The sequence below is a fragment of the Carcharodon carcharias genome, chromosome 18 (assembly GCF_017639515.1).
Source record: "Carcharodon carcharias isolate sCarCar2 chromosome 18, sCarCar2.pri, whole genome shotgun sequence".
Classification (NCBI taxonomy): Eukaryota; Metazoa; Chordata; class Chondrichthyes; order Lamniformes; family Lamnidae; genus Carcharodon; species Carcharodon carcharias.
Window position 1 is genome coordinate 74188147 of NC_054484.1, and position 25038 is coordinate 74213184.

General features: G+C 44.2%; 1 protein-coding gene across 1 annotated transcript in view; it reads left to right on the plus strand.

Moving 5' to 3' along the window:
* Window positions 1-25038, plus strand: part of dpt (dermatopontin) — a 49404-nt gene that overhangs the window by 20731 nt on the left and 3635 nt on the right. The window contains exons 2-3 of the mRNA XM_041210566.1: window positions 7504-7629; window positions 22970-23077. Coding sequence (XP_041066500.1) covers window positions 7504-7629; window positions 22970-23077 — 234 coding nt within the window. The remainder of the gene's footprint in view (window positions 1-7503; window positions 7630-22969; window positions 23078-25038) is intronic.

Sequence of the window (25038 nt, forward strand, 5' to 3'; positions counted from 1 at the left end):
TAGAAGGCAGCTCACCACCACCTTCTCACGGGTAATTATGGATGGGCAATAAATGCTGGCCTAGCCAGTGACTCCCATAAAAAAATTAAATCTCCCCCAGTTGCCCTCCAATTCGAGCCCCAAACCATGTCTCTCTCTTGTTTTTGGCCCACCTACTCTCCATGCTCTCCAGACTCATCTCATTCATGAGACACAACCCTATATTCCCATTAAACTCCTAACCTTCTGGCTAGTATGCTATGTGACATTGTAAATTTGTATATGTTTCCAACTTCTCAGAGACAGTCTGCCACCCTTTTAAAATTGCGATCAACATTACCATCAGAAAATAATGCCCAGATCCTTCCATGTTTGCTAAATATCCCCATCTCCACCCTTCCTTTCTTCTCCAAGGATCATGAACACGTTGTCTCCAAAATCCATACCTAATTCTCCAGCAACTCATTGTTTCCATTCATCTAATCAGATTGCCACAGCATCAAAACAGCCCTAACTAAAATTATGACACTACAGTGAGCTTGCACACGAACAGGGGAGAGACCTCACCCTGAGTGAGACACAGCCAGTGTGAGTGTCGGTATTGGCAATTTAGTGCACAGTGGGAATTGAATTGGAAAGTCTTTCTCTTTAATTTCTCTTTAATTTTTGTAAGTTCAATAGTCTAGTTAAAAGGTTGGTAAGGTAGCTGACTCAGCTGACTGTGTGACAGTTAACTGTAAATTACCTGAAGCCTGATTAGGGCCTAAATAGGTGTTGATTACTATTTGAAGCTTAACTAGTGTGAGTCACCTGAGCTCATCTCAGCTCTATTTAAGAAAGGGACTATTTAGAAGCACACTACAGTGTGCTTGCACATGAACAGGGGAGAGAGCTCATCCTGAGTGAGACACAGCCAGAGTGAGTGTGGGTATTGGCAATTTGATGGACAGTGGGAATTTGGTGCAGAGGGGAAGAGGTGCTCTTTGCATTTTTTCTTTGCTATCCAACTTCTTAAATCTTCAGAGAGTGGTCTTCCCCTGCTGCAGCAGTAGAGGCTACAAGGGAAAGGAATGACTGGTAAGTAGCGGGTAAGGTTGGGTAAGTATTTACTATTTTTATCGCTTATAGTTTAAGGTCTTTTTGTGGTTATAGTTGGTATATTCTGTAGTAACGAGGATCAGGTAGGAAGGGCACTAGAGTAATTGATTTAAACGGTTTAATTTAAAGGGATATGTCATGGCAGGAGAGCTCAAGGCTGTGGTATGCTCCATGTGGGAAGCCGGGAAGATTTCCAGTGCCCGGGACCAGCATATGTACAGGATGTGTGTCCAGCTGCAGCACCTGGAAGCTCAAGTTTCAGAGCTGGAACAGTGGCTGGGGACACTGTGGAGCATCCGTGAGTCTGAAAGCATTGTGGATAGCACGTTTAGAGAAGCAGTGCCAACACAGATGAAGGGAATTGAGGAAGGAAGTGAATGGGTGACCACCAGTCTAAGAGAAACAGGCAGGTAGCTCAGGAGTTCCCTGGGATCCCGCTCGCAAATCAGTATTCCATTTTGGAGGCTGATTGGTTCCTCCAGGCAGTACAGACAGAGCCAAGCTTCTGGCACCACAAGCAGCCTGTCTGTAAAGGAGGAGAGGAAGAGCAATAGTAACAGGAGATTTTATAGTCAGGGGAACAGATAGGCGCTACTGTGGCTGTCACTGTGACTCCAGGATGGTGTGTTGCCTCCCTGGTGCCAGGGTCCGGGATGTCACTGACTGGCTGCAGGGCATCCTGAAGGGGGAGGGTGATAAGGCAGAGGTCATGGTACATGTTGGTACCAATGACATAGGTAGAAAGAGGGATGAGATCTTGCATCAAGAATTCAGGGAGTTAGGCAGTAGACTAAAAAGCAAGACCTCTCGGGTTGTAATCTCTGGATTACTTCCAGTGCCACGTGCTAGCGAGCACAGAAATAGGAGAATAGCGCAGATGAATTCGTGGCTTAAGAGTTGGTGCAGGAGGGAGGGTTTTAGATTCCTGGATCGCTGGGACTGTTTCTGGGGAAGACGGGTGGGTTTCCTAGTGCTGTTGGGAGGAGTTTGACTAATTCAGCAGAGGGAGGGGACACTGAATGTTAGCAGAATAGGGACACATCATAATACAGTAAAACAATCAAGTCAGGGATATGAGAAAGCTCTGGCTGGTAAAAGTAGGGAAATCCCAAGGTATTCTACAAGTGTGTTGTTCCATTGTTTAAGAAGGGTAGCAGGGATAATCCAGGAAATTACAGGCCAGTGAGCCTTACGTCAGTGGTAGGGAAATTATTGGAGAAGATTCTTCGTGACAGAATTTACTGCCATTTGAAAGCAAATGGGCATATTAGTGAGAGGCAGCATGGTTTTGTGAAGGGGAGGTCTTGTCTCACTAACTTGATCGAGTTTTTTGAGGAAGTGACAAAGATGGTCAATGGTGGAAGGGCAGTGGATGTTATCTACATGGATTTCAGTAAGGACTTTGACAAGGTCCCCCATGACAGACTTGTACAGGAGGTAAAGTCGCATGGGATCAGAGGTGAGCTGGTAAAATGGATACAGAATTGGCTTGGTCATAGAAGACAGAGGGTAGCAGTGGAAGGGTGCTTTTCTGAATGGAGAGCTGTGACTAGTGGTGTTCTGCAGGGATCAGTGCTGGGACCTTTGCTGTTTGTAGTATATGTAAATGATTTGGAGGAAAATGTAACCAGGCTAATTAGTAAGTTTGCAGATGACACTAATGTTGGAGGAGATGCAGATAGTGAAGAGGATTATCAAAGGATACAATGGGATATAGCTCAGTTGGAGACTTGGGCGGAGAAATGGCAGATAGAGTTTAATCCGAACAAATGCGAGGTAATGCATTTTGGAAGGTCTAATACAGGTAGGAATTATACAGTAAATGGCAGAACCCTTAAGTGCATCAACGGGCAGAGGGATCTGGGTGTACAGGTCCACAGGTCACTGAAAGTGGCAACGCAGGTGGATAAGGTAGTCAGGAAGGCATATGGCATGCTTGCCTTCATCGGCAGGGGTATTGAGTATAAAAGCTGGGAAGTCATGTTGGTTAGGCCACACTTGGAATATTGCATGCAATTCTGGTCGTCACATTACCAGAAGGATATGGAGGTGTTGGAGAGGGTGCAGAGGAGCTTTACCAGGATGCTGCCTGGTCTGGAGTTTATTAGCTGAGGAGAGGTTGGAGAAATCGGATTGTTCTCACTAGAGCGATGGAGATAGAGGGGCGACTTGATAGAAATATACAAAATTATAAGTGGCATGGACAGAGTAGATAGTCAGAAGCTTTTTCCCAGCTATAGGGAGCTAGGACAGCCATTCCAATGGTATCACTATATTTGAATGTCTAACTTTAATGTTGAATACTCCCTTGACATGCAAGAAAGAAGACATACCTGCTGATCAACAGGCAGTACATCCTGATGTGTCACAACTGCCAAAATGTCACCAACAATATCTGCAGAAATCTGTGGCAATAATTATGGGAAATGGCCTTGACAGGGTTGGGTCACAGAAAGGGAGGTGCACCATCTACAGCAAGGGCTAATGCAGCTACTTTTTCCATATTCATTCTTGAGGTGTGTGTCCCTGGCAAGGCCAGCATTTATTGCACATTCCTAATTGCCCTTGAGAAGGTCTACTGGCATATCCAGCAACAATAATGATCCCCTGTGTAAGCTCTATCTCCTGGCATCCTGCAATGTTAATCTATGGGAATGGCCACCTTTCTTGCAAATACATGAAGCGGAGAATTGGGTGCTGAGATGCTCTGTCACTTGACTGCAAACCCATACCTACATATTGGCCAGAATCTTACTGGGGAAGCTGAAGTCTCACCGCCAGAATCCAAAGTGAGTGATGACCCACTCCAGCTGGCAGTGGGATTCTAGGGTGGTATCTTGCCAGGGGTGGCTGATTAACAGGCCATCACTGGGGCCTCTGTCTAAATGAGAACAGTGGCCTGCCCCCAAGAGCTGCTAGCCCAATCAGAGGGCTGACAACTCAGCTGGCAGCGGCCATTGCTGAGGATGCAGCTCTAGGGAGAGGATGTCTCAATGGTGAGTCACCCTTAAAGATCAGGTAGGATTTCCTGCAGAAGCAGGGGCTAGGCAGGTTGGCCCCGGCAATTGGGAGGGGTGGGGTTGAAGTGCGCTGGCAGTCAGTTAGGCACAGGGGCAGCCATTGCCTTCAAGGCCCCTCTGTGAGCATTGGAGTGCCCATCAAGAGGAGCTCTCCCCCGGAACCCTCTGGGAGGCCGTTAGAGTTTACTTGGCCATTTCCCCACACAGTACTGGGTCCTCCTGACATAGGAAAATTGCCAGTATTGGCAGGAAGTGGTCCTTAACTGGCAACTTAAGTGGTTCAATTGAGCGCGTGTGGGCAGTCGCACCAGAGATTCTCGCCGCTAGTAATACGCCAAGGCAGCGAGAAGATGTTGGGCTCCCTTCCCAAAGCCTTCCCCTGCCATACTGCCAGCTTTCCCACCACCCGTCTCCCCAACCCCGCTACGCCACTATCCCCTCCCCCCACCCCAGTCCTTCTCCAATGGGCTGGTAAATTTCAGTCCAATCTGGTTATTCCTCTTAATTTTTATCTGGCTTCACTTATTCTCCAACCCTTTTAGCCTTGACAACTGCAAATAATGCAGTGAGATGCCTTCTGAATGTTTCCAAAGAATTTTGCCCCCTCCCATTTGATTGCCTCCTTAAAAACCTGAATCTGCTGAAGATATACTCTCCAGTGTCAGTGGCATCAGTCAATCAGTGGACTGATTGTTGTGGGAAAATCAAAGCCAATAAGTCTCAAGCAAGCTATTTTAACATGTTATAGCTGTATGAGAGAATAAAGAATTGCATATATAGCTGTAACTTGGGACTAACTGTAGCGATATTATCACCACCTCTCATAGAGGAGTTTTACATTAAAAGGTGCACTCAATGGCAGACACACAACTCTCCTCTATCAGCGGCACGGGCAAAAATAAAGCTGGCAAACTCTGGCATTAGGAAGTAAAATATCTTGGGTTTGCAAGCTGCTGTCAGATCCTGAATCATCTTTTAAAGGCAGTTTTTCACCTAAACTGGGCTGCATATTTAATATAAAATCACCTATAGGCATTGCTAGTACCTGCAATGATATTCTAATAATCTGAAGTGGTTCACAATCCCTCTTTTATTTTCTTATCCTCTTGTCCACCCCCTTTCTCAACAGAGGGCCCATAGGGAGGTGGCAGAGATCCCAGCTGCCAGCTGGAGAGCCAGCAAGAGACCCACATTGCCTCCTTTGTGGAAGGCCCGTTGAATTATGAACCAATCAAGTGATAAACAGGCTACCAGTGGGCTTTCCACAGGATCAAGACCCCGGGGGTGGGAAGTCCTACCTGTCGAGAGCTGTCAGCCAATCAGGAGCTGGCAGCTCTTTTGCTCAGCAGTGCCACAGGGGAAATGCTGGCTACTGTGGAAAATACACCCACTGGAGGCCCAAGATCGCAGAGAAACCCAGGCCAGCTGTAAGTGCTGGCAGGAGGGGTTTTGTGGGGGTGAGGGTTACAGGGGATGTGGGAGCATGGGAGTTGGCAGCAAGGGCAGATGCTGGCTCTCAACACCACCATTTTCTGATGCTGGGTCCCTCAATCAGGCACTGAGGGCCATTGAACGAGGGACCCCTCCTCCCCCACCCCCAGGCAATTTTCAGCAAGAGAGCCAAAAATAAGTATTAGTTAGGCCCCTCATTTACATATGTAAGGAATCTATCGCTTATTTTAGGCAATGCCTCAAAAATGGCATGACTCAATTTTAGGTCAGATGTTTCTTGGGTGTCTTTGACTGCAGGATGTTGGTCCTCAAATTTACGCTTTAGGTTAGCTTGAAACAAGTTTCACTTTCTACTCCATGATTCCTTGGGAGACCACAAGCAACCTGCACAGGTTTGCTTGCCACGCTGCCTGATTAAATATCTTCTCCACCTCCAAACTTGCCTCAGGGAAGAGCATAAATACCACCCATAATGCCTGTGACAGTGTTAGGTTGTTAATTGGAGTTTTTGCTGCTCTAATCCCAAGTCTCTGCCCTTTCCCTAAACACTTTTATTTTTTCTCTTCAAATGCTTATCCAATTCTGTTTTTAAGTATGTTACAATTTCTGTCTATATACTCATGAGTAATGAAGGATTCCACAGTCTAGATTTTACAGAACACTGTTGACCCCACCCCCTGCCCCCACCACTCTTAGCCCAGCAAAAATGTCTGTGGAGAGCCACCCAGGGGAAGAATGGCTATCCTACTGCCATTTAACAACCAACTGAGCCACCATCCAAAAAACTTGTGCAATGAAGGGATGCACGTATAGTTTCTCCTAACTGCCCCTTTCATTCTGGTAATAATCCTGAGTTTACGTGCTTTGTTACTGATTCATCGACCTGTAGAAACAACCAGAAAGATTTTTCTATGCATATTGAATTTCCTGTGGATGAAAATTGCATGGGATGGACAACAATACAACCATCTCGATTTTTTCTATCGATTTAAATTAGTGGATGGGAAATGAGATAGGCTTTGTTACATGTGCATGATCCTTCCTGCCTGATTCTCCTCCACACACACTACCTGGGGGATTCAGAAATGCCCAGGGACTGGGGATAATAACAAGAAAGTCTGCCCCATCCTTTCAATGTTTACCTCCTCAAAATCTTTCATAATCTCTATTAGATTCCCCCTTAACTTTCCATGTTCTGCTAATTTTTCAAGCTTTTCTTATTATAACCTCTCATTCTTGATGTAACACTAATGAATTGTCACTGCACCGCAGCCTTCCTATAATCCTATTAGTATCATGTGTCCTTATTTTCCAACAAATCTCTTACATTGCATCTTACTAAAAGCTTCAAAAAATTCATAACATTAATCGCCATTGCATTTCCTTTATTTATACACCATTTGGTTTCCCTACAAAATGTAATTCAATTAATCAAACATGAACTGCATGTGAACGAAAATTCCAATTTCCCTCTCTTAACCTAGATGAGTAGGAAGTCATGCATTTCCAGGAGTGCACATTATACAAATTTTCCAATATTCACTGTGTTTAGACAATCCTGTGGGCTTTGGCACAAACCCAGGAAGCTGTCCCGTACTATTAACTTATTAATTAGAGTGAGAAAATTACAGTTTAGAGCTGAATGATCCTATCAGATTATTGGCATGTTGGTTCATTTTCACAGATACTACAATGCAGATGATTCAAACAGCTTGTGAAATTTACCTTTTATTTGGATGTGATGCTATTGTTCTGTACATACTCTGGACTACTAGACACCACAATGAAAGGGTGCACATATAGTAGTGCTTGCTAGCCTAAAGTCATTAAATTGGTGGGACTGCATATGGTATTAACAAAAGTGCTCTAAAGCTGATGTTCAAATAACCTGCACTCACTCACTCAAAGCACGCTTTGAAAATGATAAACATTTGATCATTATGTTTATTTTCAGGTATCATACTTGCTCAAACAATGGTATCGTAGCAGGAATACAAAGCCAGTACTTTGAGGCTGTTCTGGATCGAGAATGGCAGTTCTATTGCTGCAGCTACAGCAAAAGATGTCCATATGGATGCTGGTTAGTTGACAGTCTTTATTTTAAATAAAATTTCAAATTTATGCAAATGTTGTGTTTATTTTAACACTCTGGTCTCTCTAACTATGTATTTGAAGCTATGCCTCCATGTGTCCTTCAGAAGAGACGTTAATCGTGCTATTATCATTACTGTGTTTAGATTGATGTTAAAAATCCTGTGATAGCAGAGAATTCTCCTGATGTTCTAGCCAGCCTTTCTGTCTCAACAAACACCACCAAAAACAGACTAACTGGTCGTTAATCTGTTTGTTGTTTCAAAATATCAGTTACATTTTCCTGTATAATAAGTGATTGTACTTGAAACTAATTGATTGTGGAGTCCTCTTGAACATTCTAGGAAAATTTATAAGGTGCTATGTAAATGTAACTAGTTAAAGACGGTGGGTAGGGGGGGACTGGGTGTGGGGGAGGCAGAGAGGGAGAACAGAATGGGGGCTGATGAGCGCCTGGAGCTGGGAAAAGGACTCCTGCTCCTTCTAGCTCCATAGTAATGTTTAAAAAATGAATTTTTAAAAACCTCACTGTTTTGTTGGTAGATGCTCCTCAGACAATTTTCACCAAGAGATCCAAAATTAAGTATTAGTTTAGGCCCCTCATTTACATATGTTAGGGATTTGTTGCTTATTTCAGGCAGCCCCCAGCAATGCCTGAAAAATCCAATTTTAGGTTGGATGTTTTTTGGGTGCCCTTGGCTGCAGGATGTTGGTCCTAAAATTTGCGCTTTAGTTCAGCTTGAAACAAGATTCAGTTTCTACTCCATGATTCTTTGGGATGATGGTGACATTCCTCCAAGTGACCAATCTTTATGTGTGAACCTGGAGGCTGGTTGTTGCACAGGAAAGGGTTAACTCAAATAATAGTTACTGAACATGTGCGTAAGGAGCTATGTAATAGTGATGTCACTGAGAGAAGATGAGTGAGAAGTGAGATGAGAGATGAGAGCAGCAGTATCTATGTCATGATGTTCCATAACCTTGTAAATAGTGATGCAAATAAAGGCATTTTGAACGAAAGATCATTACCTCCAGCAAGAACTCTTCTCGAGTAAGAAACCAAGCAATCCTGAGACAGGCTCACAATAATGGAAAATAAACAGAAAATATCAGAAAAACCCAGCAGGTCTGGAAGCATCTGTGGAGAGAGAAGCAGAGTTAACGTTTCGAGTCCATATGACTCTTCCTCAGCTCTGAAGAAGAGTCATACTCTGTTTTTCTCTCCAAAAATGCTGCCAGACTGCTGAGCTTTTCCAGAATTCTCTGTTTTTATTTCAGACTTGCAGCATCCGCAGTATTTTGCGTGTATTACCACAATAATGGTGGCAGCGTGGCTACACCCACAGAGTATCACAGAATCACAGAATCACAGAATCACACAGTGCAGAAGAGGCCCTTCGGCCCATCGAGTCTGCACTGACATTGAGAAACACCTGACCTACCTACCAATCCCATTTACCAGCACTTGGCCCATAGCCTTGGATGTTATGACGTGCCAAGGACTCATCCAAGTACTTTTTAAAGGATGCGAGGTAACCCGCCTCCATCACCCTCTCAGGCAGTGCATTCCAGATTGTCACCACCCTCTGGTGACAATTTTTCCTCACATCCCCCCAAACCTCCTACCCCTCACCTTGAACATATGACCCCTCGTGACTGACCCTTCAACTAAGGGGAACAGCTGTTCCTTATCCACCCTGTCTCATAATCTTGTACACCTCGATCAGGTCGCCCCTCAGTCTTCTCTGCTCCAACGAAAACAACCCAAGTCTATTCAACCTCTCATCATAACTTATATGTTTCATCCCAGGCAACATCCTGCTGAATCTCCTCTGCACCCCCTCCAGTGCAATCACATCCTTTCTATAATGTGGCGACCAGAACTGCACACAGTACTCCAACTGTGGCCTCACCAAGGTTCCATACAACTCCAACATGACCTCCCTACTTTTGTAATCTTTGCCTCGATTGATAAAGGCAAGTATCCCAAATGCCTTTTTCACCACCCCACTAACATGCCCCTCCACTTTCAGAGATCGATGGATGCACACACCAAGGTCCTTTGTTCCTCAGAACTTCCTAGTGTCATGCCATTCATTGAATACTTCCTTGTCAAATTACTCCTTCCAAAGTGCATCACCTCTCTCTTTTCAGGGTTAAATTCCAACTGCCATTTACATGCCCATTTGACCATCCCATCTATATCTTCCTATAGCCCAAGACACTCACTGTTAACCACCCGGCCAATCTTTGTATCATCCACAAATTTACTAATCCTACCCCCCACATAGTCATCTATGTTGTTTATATAAATGACAAATAATAGGGGAACCAGCACAGATCCCTGTGGACACTGGCTTCCAGTCACTAAAGCATCTTTCTGTTATCACCCTCTGTCTCCTACAACTAAGCCAATTTTGAATCCACCATATCAAATAACCTTGTATCCCACGTGCATTTGCCTTCTTTATAAGTCTCCCATGTGGGATCTTGTCAAAGGCTTTGCTGAAATCCATATAAACTACATCAACTACACTACCCTCATCTACACACCTGGTCACCTCCTCAAAAAATTCAATCAAATTTCTTAGGCATGACCTCCCTCTGACAAAGCCATGCTAACTATCCCTGATCAAACCTTTCCTCTCCAAGTGGAGATAGATTCTCTCTTTCAGAGTTTTCTCCAAGAGTTTCCCTACCACTGACGTGAGACTCACTGGTCTGTAGTTCCCTGGCTTATCTCTACAACCCTTCTTAAATAGCGGAACCACATTAGCTGTTCTCCAGTCCTCTGGCACCTTCCCCATGGCCAGGGAGGAATTAAAAATTTGGGTCAGAGTCCCTGCGATCTCCTCTCTTGCCTCCCTCAGCAATCTAGGACACAAATCATCCGGACCTGGAGATCTGTCCACTTGTAAGCCTGCCAACACCTCCAATACCTTGAAAAACTCAGCAGGTCTGACAGCCTCTGCGGAGAGGGATACAGTTGACATTTCGAGTCTGTGTGACCCTTCATCAGAACTAAGAAATATAGAAATGAGATGAAATATAAGCTGGTAGAGGGCGGGGGGCGGGAGGGGGCGGTGGTGGGATAAGTAGAGCTTGATAGGGGGCCAGTGATAAATGGAGGCCTAGAAGAGATTGCCAAAGATGTCATAGACAAAAGGACAAAGGGGTGTTGACGGTGGTAATATTATCTAAAGGGTAGAAAGCATGACAAGCTGTTGGCAGATGGCCCTAATGGGGGTGGGGTGGGGGGAAAGGGATCGAAATGGGCTAAAAGGTGGAGATGAAACAATAGATCGAAATAAATTTAAAAATAGGTGGGAAAAGAAAAATATAATTGTAAAAAAATTATAAATTATTGGAGAAAGAGGGTGGGGATGGAGGAGAGAGTTCATGATCTGAAATTGTTGAACACAAAATTAAGTCCAGAAGGCTGTAAAGTGCCTAGTCGGAAGATGAGGTGCTGTTCCTTCAGTTTGCGTTGAGCTTCACTGGAACATTGCAGCAGGCCAAGGACGGATATGTGGTCATGAGAGCAGGGTAGTGTGTTGAAATGGCAAGCGACAGGGAGGTCTGGGTCATGCTTGTGGACAGACTGAAGGTGTTCCACAAAGCGGTCACCCAGTCTGCGTTTGATGTCTCCGATGTAGAGGATACCACCTTATTTTACTAAAATCCACTCTCCCCCAATCCAAAACATTTTTTTGCAACTTGTCCATTTCTTTGTCTGTAACAAGCTTAAATTGTACCATGTTGTGGTCACTATCACTAAAATGCTCCCCCACCACCACCTCAGCCACCTGTCTGGCTTCATTCCCCAAAATTAGGTCCAGCACTGCGCCGTCCCTTGTTCGACCCTCTACATATTGACCTAAAATGTTCTCCTATACACATTTCAAAAATCCACTCCATCCAAGCCCTTAACACTATGTCTATCCCAATTAATGTTGGGAAAGTTGAAATCACCTAATATAATTACCCTATTGTTATTGTTTTTACACACCTCTGCAAATTGTCCACATATTTGCTCCTCAATTCCCCACTGACTATCTGGGGGTCTATAATAAACACCCAACAATGTGGCTGCCCCTTTTTTATTCCTAAACTCTACCCACAAATCTTCATTTGATGCTCCTTCCAAGATATCATCTCTCCTTACTGCAGTAACTGACTCCTTAACTAATAATGCAATGCCTCCTCCTCTTTGACCCCCTCCCCTGTCTCACCTGAAGATTCTATATCCCGGAATGTTGAGCTGCCAATCCTGCCCCTCCCTCAACAACCTCTCTATGATGGCTACCATATCTCAATTCCACATGTCAATCCTCACCCTTAACTCATCCGTTTTACCTGTAATACCCTGACATTAAAGTAGAGGCCATCCAGCCTTGCCTTACTCCCCTGAAACTTAATGCAGCTGTACTTTCTCTGACTTGATTGTTTTACTGTATGATGATGTGTCCCTATTCTGCTAACATTCTGTGTCCCCTCCCCGTGTTGAATTAGTTTAAACTCTTCCCAACAGCACTAGCAAACCCGCTCGCAAGGATGTTACTCCTGCTCTGGTTCAGCTTGTACAGGTCCCACCTTTCCCAGAAACAGTCCCAGTGATCCAGGAATCTAAAACCTTCCCTTCTGCACCAACTCTTAAGCCACGTATTCATCTGCACTATTCTCCTATTTCTGTGCTCCCTAGCATGTTGCACAGGGAGTAATCCAGAGATTACAACCTGAGAGGCCCTGCTTTTCAGTCTACTGCCTAACTCCCTGAATTCTTGATGCAAGACCTCATCCCTCATGAAACAGTAGAAAAAGGCGAGAGAAGTCTGAAGAGAAATCCAGCAGTATAGAGCAATGGGCGAAGGACCTCAGAGTTAACTCAGCAACCACACAGGAGAGGAAAAACATGAGGTCAGCCCAGCAAGCCAAGCAACGCGGGAAAAGGAACCTCAACCCAGGATGAGAAATGGCTACTAGCTTAACCCTGCCAGAATTGTTCCAAAGCATAGATGGCCCCATACAGGCTGAGAAATGGCAAAATTGGAGAAGATGTTTCACCTGGTACTGCAAAGCTTCAGTTCTTACAAGTAAATATAACAATGACCAAATTAGCACTTTGTTATATGATGTCGGGAGCATCACGGATGGCCTGCTGGCCCACCAGGGCTGAACAAAGAAATAGCCTCCTACGAGCCTACGGAGCCTTTGATTCATACTTCAGTCCCTTTAGAAATTTTGTGACAGAGAGGCCAAAATTTAATCAAGACTGTCAAAAACAGGGTGAAGGAATTGACTCATTCATCAAGAATTGCACTATCTAGCTGGCAATTATGAGTACAGAACATTAAAATACGATTTGATCAGCGATACAATAGTCGTAAAATAAAATTGACTGCCACTGCTCTTCAAGAAATGCCTACCTCCTTGAAGAAGTTTTGTTCATCTCTGCGACAAGATTTCTGTATCTCTCTTTTGCCTTTCTCACCTTCATTGCTTTCCATTTCCCTCCTGGTGTTTGACAAGGTGTTTACTAAAACCCGCTTTCACAGCCATATCTCCTTTCTCAGTGACTGTCTCCGTCTCCAACTTAACCCACGTGGATTTCAACTGAAATTCCACCCCTCATGTTTCGAAGCCACCCAGGATTACAGGTATCTCCGGGACATAAAAAATTTCTCGGACTGCTGTTCCCGTCACATTCTGAGATCCACACTCAGTGCCATGCGCCGCCATATGAACACACTCGACTTCTCCCTCCAGCAGCACCGCCGTACCCTTTTACAAAGCTGCGCGTGCCCCCAGTTTCATTTTATTCTTCGTCTCATTCGACGCCTCAACAAAAAACTTTTTCTCTTTCTCTCAAGTGCTAAGGAACGCAAGCTCCAACAACTCATCGACACCAACACCCATCTAGGACCCTCCACCCCTGCCTGTCCCTCCGTCCCCACCCTATCTTCCAATCCCAGCCCCAGCCGTGTATTCACTATACCCCCTGACCTTCCCCTCTCCGATGCTGAACGTTCAGTGCTCAGCAAAGGACTTAGTTTCATACCCTTACGCCCTCACCTCAATGAATTTTGGGCTCGGCATGATGCTGAACTCTTCTTCCGCCGTTTTCGTCTCCGGGCTCACTTCTTTGGGCAGGAGTCCACTCCCCTTTCAATGGATCCTTTCACCCACCTCCAATATTCTCCCTCCACCTGGACTCCTCCCTCTGGATTCTTATCTTCTCTTGATCTTTTCATTGAGAATTGTCAGCGCGACATTAGTCATCTCAATTTCTCTGCTCCTCTCACCCATTCTAATCTCTCTCTCTCTGAACTTACTGCATTCCATTCTCTCAGGTCCAGCCCTGACATTGTCATCAAACTTGCTGACAAGGGTGGTGCTGTTGTTGTCTGACGCACTGACCTCTAACTCGCGGAGGCTGAGCGTCAACTCGCAGACACTTCCTCCTACCTCTCCCTGGACCATGACCCCACCACTGAACATCAAGCCATTGTTTCCAGGACTGTCACTGACCTCATCTCCTCTGGGGATCTTCCTCCCACTGTTTCCAACCTGATAGTCACCCAACCTCGGACGGCCCGCTTCTACCTCCTACCCAAAATCCACAAACAGAACTGTCCCGGTAGACCGATCGTCTCAGCTTGCTCCTGCCCCACGGAACTCATTTCTCATTACCTTGACTCCCTTCTCTCTCCCCTTGTCCAGTCCCTTCCCACCTACATCCGTGATTCCTCTGACACCTTACGTTACATCAACAATTTCCAGTTCCCTGGCCCCAACCGCTTCCTCTTCACCATGGACATCCAATCCCTCCATACCTCCATCCCCCACCAGGATGGTCTGAGGGCCCTTAGCTTCTTCCTCGAACAGAGGCCCGAACAATCCCCATCCACCACTACTCTCCTCCATCTGGCTGAACTTGTTCTCACGCTGAACAATTTCTCCTTCAACTCCTCTCACTTCCTTCAAATAAAAGGTGTGGCCATGGGTATCCGCATGGGCCCCAGCTATGCCTGTCTCTTTATGGGGTATGTGGAACATTCCTTGTTGCAGTCCTATTCCGGCCCCCTTCCACAACTCTTTCTCTGGTACATCGATGATTACTTCGGTGCTGCTTCATGCTCTCGTCGGGACTTGGAAAAATTTATTAATTTTGCTTCCAATTTCCACCCCTCCATCATTTTCACGTGGTCCATCTCTGACACTTCCCTTCCCTTCCTTGACCTCTCTGTCTCAATCTCTGGTGATAGACTGTCCACCAATATCCATTACAAACCTACCGACTCCCACAGCTACCTCGACTACAGCTCCTCACACCCCGCTTCCTGTAAGGACTCCATCCCATTCTCTCAGTTCCTTCACCTCCATCGCATCTGTTCCAATGATGCTACCTTCAAAAACAGTTCCTCTGACATGTTCTCCTTCTTCCTTAACCGAGGTTTTCCACCCACGGTCGTTGACAGGGCCCTCAACCGTGTAAGGCCCATCTACCGTGCATCCGCCCTCACACCTTCTCCTCCCTCCTAGAAACATGATAGGTCCCCCTTGCCCTCACTTATCACCCCACCAGCCTCCGCATTCAAAGGATCATTCTGCGCCATTTCCGCCAACTCCAGCATGATGCCACCACCAAACACATCTTCCCTTCACCCCCACTGTCGGCATTCCGTAGGGATCGTTCCCTCTGGGACACCCTGGTCCACTCCTCCATCACCCCCTACTCCTCAACCTATGGCACCACCCCATGCCCACGCAAAAGATGTAACACCTGCCCCTTCACTTCCTCTCTCCTCACCGTCCAAGGGCCCAAACACTCCTTTCAAGTGAAGCAGCATTTCACTTGCATTTACCCCAACTTAGTCTACTGCATTCGTTGCTCCCAATGTGGTCTCCTCTACATTGGAGAGACCAAACGTAAACTGGGCGACCACTTTGCAGAACACCTGCGGTCTGTCCGCAAGAATGACCCAAACCTCCCTGTCGCTTGCCATTTTAACATTCCACTCTGCTCTCTTGCCCACATGTCTGTCCTTGGCTTGCTGCATTGTTCCAGTGAAGCCCAACGCAAACTGGAGGAACAACACCTCATCTTCCGACTAGGCACTTTACAGCCTTCCGGACTGAATATTGAATTCAACAACTTTAGGTCTTGAGCTCCCTCCCCCATCCCCACCCCCTTTCTGTTTCTTCCCCCTTCCTTTTGTTTTTTCCAATAAATTATATAGATTTTTCTTTTCCCACCTATTTCCATTATTTTTAAATATTTTTAAATCTTTTATGCTCCCCCCCACCCCCACTAGAGCTATACCTTGAGTGCCCTACCATCCATTCTTAATTAGCATTCATTTAGTTATATCACCAACTTTAACACCTATGTGTTCTTTTGTTCTGTTGTCTGTGACATCTTTTGATGATCTGCTTCTATCACTGCTTGTTTGTCCCTACAACCACACCACCCCCCTCCACTTCTCTCCCCCAACCCAAACCCCCCCACACACACCTTAATCCAGCTTATATATCACCCCTTCCTTGGATTCACCTAGTTCTGTTGAAGGGTCATGAGGACTCGAAACGTCAACTCTTTTCTTCTCCGCCGATGCTGCCAGACCTGCTGAGTTTTTCCAGGTAATTCTGTTTTTGTTTTATCCAATAGTCGTAGGTGTTTTAGGTGAAAACCTATCTGACAGTTTTACAATCTCAGGAAGATTTAACTTTAAGTGAAGCTGTATAACTGGCCAGACAGGTCAAGGAGAGCAGGCAGAATAGAGCCTTTGTAAGAGATGCGACAGAAATCCCACAGGAACAGCCTGATGAAGTTGTTCATTTTCTGGATTATAAAACTGAAAGTATAGAAAGGCAGCAACCATTGAAATTCCCTGAGAAGGCGCCAAATGCCATTTTTCAATGTCCCCACTTTGGCTGGAAGAAAGTCCATAGGTCCGAAGAATGCCCTGCTTGAACTGTGCAGTGTCATGGGTGTGGCAAGATAGGCCATTTTAAAGTGGCCTGCCGTTCCAGGAAATTTGTGTTTTCAAGACAGAAGGAGAAATCTGTTAAAGGATCATCCAATCAAGACAATCGAGAGCCTGACAACCAGGAAATCACCTTCCTAGGAGAAATAAAGGAAAATAAATGCCAATATTGGAGTGCTAACATTGAAGCCAATGGACACCCTACTGAATTTAAATTTGATACAGGAGCTGTAGTCTCAGTTTTATCTGACAGAGCTTCATGGCCGAACAAAATAACTCTGTCACCTTCCTCTATTCAACTCCAAGGTCCAGGGGGTATCAAGCTAAATGTTAAAGATCAACTTGATGCAACCAAAGTACAAAAGATAAGGAAATTTATGAAATATTATGTGTTACACAGAATTCAGAAACATTATATGTTATGCAGAAAAGTCCGCATAACTCTGAAACTGCTCATTAAAGTTGATGAAGTCAATGAACAAATGCAAAAGATAATTAATTTAGAAGGGAATTCCCCACTATCTTGAAAGGTAAATTGGGTAAATTGAAGACTGTACCACACCATGCTCAAGACAGATGCAAAAATCATTTATCTACACCCAGGAAAGTCGCACACCCACTTCTAAAAAGAGTCAGGAGTGAGATAATGGTGACCCTTCAATAAGGGGTCATTCACCAGACAATAAACCAACCAGGTGGTGCTCTGGTATGGTACCAGTTCCAAAACCAAATGGCTCCATCTGAATCTGTTTTGACCTGACACACCTGAAAGAGGTGTTGGAATAGGAAATACATCCTATGGCATCGGTAGATGAGAATTTGGCTAAACTCATGAAAAGTACAATCTTCGCCAAACTCAACGCCAACAGTGGGTTCTGGCAGTTACCGTTGGACCAGGAGCCAAAACTCCTAGCCACTGTCATACCACCGTTTGGACAGTACTATTACAACTGTCTGCTCTTTGGCACCATGTTCACCCCAGAAATTTTCCAAAGGACAATGTCCAACATACAAGAGGGCATAGAAGGTATCATATGCCACGTGGACTGATATTTTGATCCTTGGTTCAATGAGGGAAGAACATGACAAACAGATCCAAGAAGTCTTACTAACGCTGCAAGATGCTGATTTGACACTCAATGACAAATGTGAGTTTTCTAGGCTAACCAATGGGAATAATAGCCTAATACTATGGGAAATACTTTCCCTTTGAATTCAAACAAGTCCATGCCAAGATATTGCCAAGGCCTGGATGGGAAGGAGGAGGGCCGAAGTAGCTCTTTCTGCTCCTGTCTGTGAATAGCACAGCTGGAGACCATCTCTTCAATAGAGCATGAAATTCCTGGGTTATGTTATACAGGCAACTGGAATCAGTGCAGACCCACAGAAGACAAAAGATACAAAGGAATTCCCAGCTCCCAGGAATATTACTAAATTACAAAGGTTTATGGGTATGTTCAACCAACTAGGTAAATTCCTACCTCACCTAACCCAGATAAATGAATTCCTCAGACAACTGTTGTAAAAAGACCTGGCATGGTGCTGGACTGAGCATCAGCAACAATCATTTCAAGAAATCAAACGATGTTAACATCCCCACAGGTCCTAGTCCTCTACGATCCTGAAAGTCCAAAGATTGTAGCAGCGGATGCATCTGCAACAGGACTGGGAGCAGTGCTATTCCAGGTCCAGAGTGATGGAACAAGAAGACCTGTCCACTATGCATCCAGGTCCTTAACCAAGACTGAAAAGCTCTATGCTGTCATAGGGAAAAAAAACCCTCACAGCAACTTGGGCATGTGAAAAATACTCTAATTACATCCTGGGCATATAATTTCAGATTGAACCTTATCATAGCCTGCTAGTAATCTTGTTGAACACAAAAGAAATCATGAAGCTGACACTCAGGAGTCAAAGATTCCGACTGAGGCTCATGCGTTATGACACTACTACAGAGTGTGTACAGGGTGAATACCAGACTACGGCTGGCACTCTTTCACAGATACCCACCAATTACCCAGGAGAAGAAGATAAAATCCTCAATGAGGAAGTTAAAGCCTTTCTGACCTTAACTACACAATTTTTGTCAGCAACAGAGCAGAAGTTTCAAGAATTTCATGGGGCTGAATAGCAGGATGAAGAGTGCATTCAGATTCACACATACTGCCTGCATGAATGGCCACAGTATATTCCAAACAACCCTGTCTTCAGGCAATACTTTGAACAACACCACCACATTACCGTCATAGATGACCTCTTGGTACACAATGAATGATTGGTAGTACCACAAGCTCTCCACCTGGAAATCCTCCAGAAGATTCACTGAGGACATCATTGTATTGCCAAGCATTGAGTCAAGGCACAGCAGTCAGTAAGGTGGCCAGGTATTTCATGCTCTATTGAAGAGATGGTCTCCAGCTGTGCTATTCACAGACAGGAGCAGAAAGAGCTACTTCGGCCCTCCTCCTTCCCATCCAGGCCTTGGCAATATCTTGGCATGGACTTGTTTGAATTCAAAGGGAAAGTATTTCCCATAGTATTAGGCTATTATTCCCATTGGATAGAGGTGCAATAGCTACATGGCCTCACCTCTGAGGCCATTATTACCTCCTTGAGGAGGATGTTTTCCATATGTGGCAATGGGCCACAATTTGCCAATATGTGTTTCCAATCCCTTGCAGTGCCTTATAGATTTGTCCACGTCATGAGTTGGTTGAAGTAATCTCAGTCCATTGGAGAGGCTGAGAGAGGAGTACATACTATAAAAGATGTCCTAAGGAAGAATGACAACTTTGAACTTGTTCTGCTCAGTTTTTGCTCTACACCTTTACAGAATGGTTTCACCCCATGTGAGATTCCGATGGGCCGTAGGCTAAGAACCCAATTTCCTTTCCTTCCCTACAAGTTAATCCCAAATATTACAGTAGAAGACTATGGTTGGGCTAGAAATAGGGAAGAAATTTACAGAACAAGTCAAGCCCATACTTTTAACCAAAGATACAGGGCTCATGACTGTCCCACTCTCGAAAAGAAAAAGATGGTATGGATCAGAGACCAGCAGTGAGAAAGTACCTTAATAGATAAGCTACAGCAACTGAGATCATATCTGGTCTAGACACAGTCTGTATGGAGCAGGAACACCATAACTGAGCACAATGCTTTCCTCATGTTGTATCCATTCACTTCCTTTAAATATTGTTGGTTAGCAACCTGGAAAGTGACTGGTTGCCCCAATTTCCCTTGCTGATTGACTGAATTAGCTCCTCTGATTAGTGGGTAAATGCATAGTGTGAATGAAGCGTTCTGAAATGGCCCAGGCTTGATCCTCTCTTATCTGGACCAGTGATTGAGCTGCCATAAGTAGCTTCAACACCTTTAGACGAGGCAGGGTAAAAATCAACCAGGGTTCCTGTTACTGGTGTCTGTTGGGATGGAAGAGCAAAGACAGCCCTGGCTAATATTCCTCATTTTAGCCCTAGGACACCAAGAGCGAGTATGCTGCCATCCCATGTTATAATGCCATCACTTGGAGCGATATTCCTCTTTAACAAGAAAAAAATCAAGCATGCTTGTTTTCTTCCTTCAATTAATAAGCACCAACAAAGCTTTAATCTCATTGTTCAATGTTTTAAAGCATGTGTTTTCGTAATCTCATCAGCAGGTTGATGAAATAAAAAAGCTCTCTCCTATTTTGTGATTTATAAAAAAGTGATTATTTTTGTTCCTGGAGCTTGTTTGAAAATGTGAATACTGAGAAGCAAGATGGCTCTGTGGCACTGTGGCTTCATCCTCTGAGTGTGTCTAAATAACGCCATTTTACATGTGCTGGTCTCACTATTTATCCCAAGCGATACAAGCTAGAAAATATTGTTTCCATTAGAAAGGTTAAACTGAACAGAACAGTGAAGGTTTTCTAGTCTGTCTTTCAGTATCAGAAATCCGCACATTGGTGGCAATTAATAGTCTTTATCAGTTAGCTATACAGCCTGTGTTCTAGTTCACAAAGTCAGACAGACTGATCTTAGTTTTGAAAATGAGAATGCTAAAACAATCTTTTGGAGCAAAAAGTATCCTTCGACGGTTCAGTAAATACATTGGAGTCATTTCAGGGAAATGGTGAAAACAGGTGCTTGGTGGGTGCAGTACTGTTGAGATATTTCTGTTTAAAAAGTTGATTTTGGCTTGAAATTTTGGGTCTAATTGTTGATTACTATGATTTAATCCCTGGTATTAGGCTCCCGAGGAAAATCATAAACCAAAATAACCAAGTTTACTGAATGACCCCCAAATGAAGAAATTATCAACAAGATTCCATTTTTTGTAGACTTTGCTTTAACATGAATCAGAACCAATGCAAATTAAAAATGAATTAACAGGCAAATAATACTTCAAAAAGGTAAATTTCACTTTAAATAATTGATACAACAACCATATGTAACACTCAACCACAAGCACCAACATCACTCGCCACACAAATGTGGCATTACGTAGCTGTACAGTTTCACAATATGCTGTTCTTAATTCACACAGGGTAGGCTACCCCTCCAAGTGTGCACTTAAAATCTGTCACCAAAATAACATCTTATGTTAAACGTGGGATAACTTGCCAGTACAGCTCAAGATCCCACCATGGAGGCTCTTTAGTGTCTAAAATATCTAAAGAAAATGCCCCTATTGTGTAGCAAGCCACATAAATTCCGGGTTCAATTCCTAGTCTGTGAAGACTGGATCGGGCTTCTTGAAACAATTCACTCACTTTTGATGCCTTAACATGTATCTGAAGAATGAAGTAATCACTTAATTGGATGAATACTGATCAGTTGTTATGCCATATTCCAAGACAAGCTGTTGCCTTTGGACCGTGATAATTCTTAAGAGCAAACCTATTTAAGCAGTCTGCCGTGCAGGATTTTTCAGAGTCACTGGAAGGGCACTTCATTTACATGACGCTGGCAGACACCCATGCCTTGAACGGCACATCTCTGCCACCAGTTTGCCGCATGCACCTGGAAAATTCAGACCCTAGCTGTCTTTGGGAGGGAATTGTTACTCAATCGACCACTCAACCATATGCAATGTTACTTCAGCTCTCTGCATAAGATGCAGGGATCTATTCCTTTTCAATCATTAGAGTTTACAGGAATCCATGTCACTTGTCCAATCTGAATTGCCCCTTCATGGAGCTCACTTAATCTCAGTAAGCGTATTAGCCTCCACTTGAATGAAACATCCCCACTGATGTATGGATGCCCTTATATGTGCACTGGTTGTCAACATCTGCACTGGAAGCTGTTGCAGCACAAAATAGAACAAAAGAAATGAAAAAAATAATCAAAATTTCAGACCGTGCATACATGTTGTAAAAAACAAAAACTTCATAGTGATTTTATGGTAGTAATAATGTTTATAAATCAGTTTTGTTTTATTCTCAAATTGTAATAGCTGAATAATCAATTAGATTATTGCCTTCTAATCATTCCAATGTAATCATTACTCTCCATATAGTGAGACTAAATAGCTATTTTTAAAATAAAATATTCAAATAGGAAAAACTGTTTATAGTTGTGTAGAATTTCCGCACACTGAAATTACAAAGATCTTTTCAGTATCAAAAGTTAGCAAATGCTAACGAACAGACTAAAGATCATCATATCTATACTCATAGCATCTCAAAAAAACTGAGGGCTGAATAAAATGACATATCTGAAGCTATTTGAAATTGTCCCCTTTTGATCGGTACCACACTGACCAGATGGGTTTTTTTTATTCCCTAGTGGTGAGGTGAAACTAGGAACTGAGCTAAAACTTCACTTTGCAGTTAGGACACAGGAAAGTGCCAACTTCTTCAAGTTTGCATTTTATGATCTTGACAGTTTGGATCAGATGTTTCACTAATCTGAGGCTTTTCTTTTGCTTTGTCTGGTTCTCCATGACAGCATCCACTTGCCTGTATTTTTTTCTACATTGGACTATCCCTATCTCTGTAATCTCCTCCAGCCCCAAAACCTCCAGAAGACCTGTGCTCCTTTAATTCTGGCCTCTTGTGCATTCCTCAACATTATTTCTCTACCCTTGATGGCTGTGCCTAGGTCCCAAGCTCTGGAATTTCCTCCCTCCACCTCTCTGCCTCACTACCTCGCTTGCCTCTTTTAAGACACTTCTTAAAATCTACTCTTTGACCAAACTTTTGGTCATCAGGCCTAAAATCTCCTAATGTGGCTCAGTATCATATCTTGTTTTATAATGCTCCAGTGGAGTGCCTTAGGATGTTTCATTATATTAAAGGCTCTATACAAATATTAGTTGTTGTTGGACTAACCTATTTCTTTGTGTGCTTTGAAGGTTGACAACTGATGTTCCTGAGCAATATCAAGAGGAGGGACATTTAGTGCTTCAATATTATGGCTACTTCATCAGAGGCGCTTCTACCACCTTTAGTGGTGTCCATAGGTTGGTATTATTAGATATTTCTGAAAATGTTCTCCTGATCTCCTGCTATAATTTTGACAGAAACCTGGAGGAACAATGTCAGTTGCTTTGTTTCCTACCGAACTTCTGCCAAAGTTATGGCGGCAAATAGGAAAACTCTGCAGAAATTCTACCGTCACATGTTCCTTTTCTCGTCAATGCTGAATCAGCTAATTTCATTTTGGGTACCAGGGATGCTACAAATGGTCAGTATTTTGTAAACTAATAAAGGAGGAAATTAGTCGAGATCCATAATCCTGGTCACTATATAGGGTTCAGAACATAAACATGATTGAAGGTCAGGAGAAGGAAGGATTGGACTCCCCATGATAAGATAGGCAACTGACATTCATGGCCTGGGTTCATACAAGATACAAAATTGATCATTTCGACAAGGTTGCTGCATGGTGCTATATGCTGTGGAACCATGCCCCAGAATGAGCCCTTGGTGATGGTGCAAAACAGTGTCAGATCGGCTGCCTGTTATACACAGCGCCTGATATTTAATCCCATTGACTGCAATGGAACTGAATATCCAGCACTGTGTATAACAGCATCCAATCAAATAACAGCCATTCTGTGTCATCAACCAAGGCGAGTTTCTACCCCCTTACCTTCTGAAGACGAAGGGCGAAAAACTATCCAACTGCAAAATTAGGCTCTGTAATGCCACTAGTGCTGTTGCTATGGAAGCTCTGATGTCAGAAAATGGTTGCAATGTGCTTCTGGCTACTTCCGGTATGGACCCCATGCAGAGAAAGGTGCTGTGCACTGGAAGGTTTCAATGTGGGACAGTCATTCCACCTGATTTGTCGCACGTTTTTGAAACGTGAACCACGTGAACCAGGTCCAGTGAATGGCTGTGCTAGTCACTTACAACCCAACATTGTGCTCAGCTGCGCAAGGGACACCCCCTTCTCCCTCTAACAGTATGTAAAGGGCCAGCCACCAAAGTTTGTGAAAGCACTGTGGAGTGTTTTGGAGGTGTTGTGGTGAATTACTGGATTCGGCAGGGTGTGTTGCTGCATCCATAGAGGGAGGGTAATGGAGGATTTGGTGTCTTGTTCACACAAAAGATGCAAAAAGTATGGGGGCTGTAGTTGCAGTGTCTCTAGGTCCATAACACTGATGGGCAAATAGAGCAGAGGCTGCAGAAATGGGACGCTCTGCAGCAAGGGAGAAAGAGGAAGGCCCTCCACAAAAGGCCCTACCCACAAGTATTTTCCTGGGACATTTCTCCCACCTTCACCTCAGCCAGGAACTATGCCTGAAGCACCTGAGATCCATCCAAGGAGGTGGTCACAGGACTGTGGCACCTGCTTCAGCCTCACACCAGGGTAAGGGCCGCACTGCTAGTGGCCATCAAGGTTACCATCACTCTAAACTTACGACCAGACAGGAGCAAGTGACATTGTGAACATATCCCAGTACACCATCCAAGAGATGGTGGAAGTCCTTTGTGTGAGGAGAGGTGAGTTCATAATTTTCTTTCTCACCAAGCAGCATGGGCGGGTGCATGGCTTTACCAGGCTAGTAGTATTCCAGTTGTACAGGGAACCATCAACCACATGCATGTGACTCTGCAGGATCCTCAATCAGGAGAGGTACAAGAAGTGCAAGGGATGCCACTCCATTAATGTCTTGTGGGTATGTGATCGAAAGAAAGTGACTATCAGAGGCTTGGCTGGGACATATTTTTTCATGGGATGTGGGCATCGCTGGCAAGGCCAGCATTTGTTGCCCATCCCCAATTGCCTTTGAACTGACCTTGCTAGGTCATTCAAAGGGAAGTTAAGAGTCAACCATATTGGTGTGGGTCTGGAGTCACATATAGGCCAGACCAGGTAAGGTCAGTAGATTTCCTTCCCTAAAGGACATTAATAAACCAGATGGGTTTTTATGACAATCGTAATGGTCATCATTCCTGAGGCTAACTTTATATT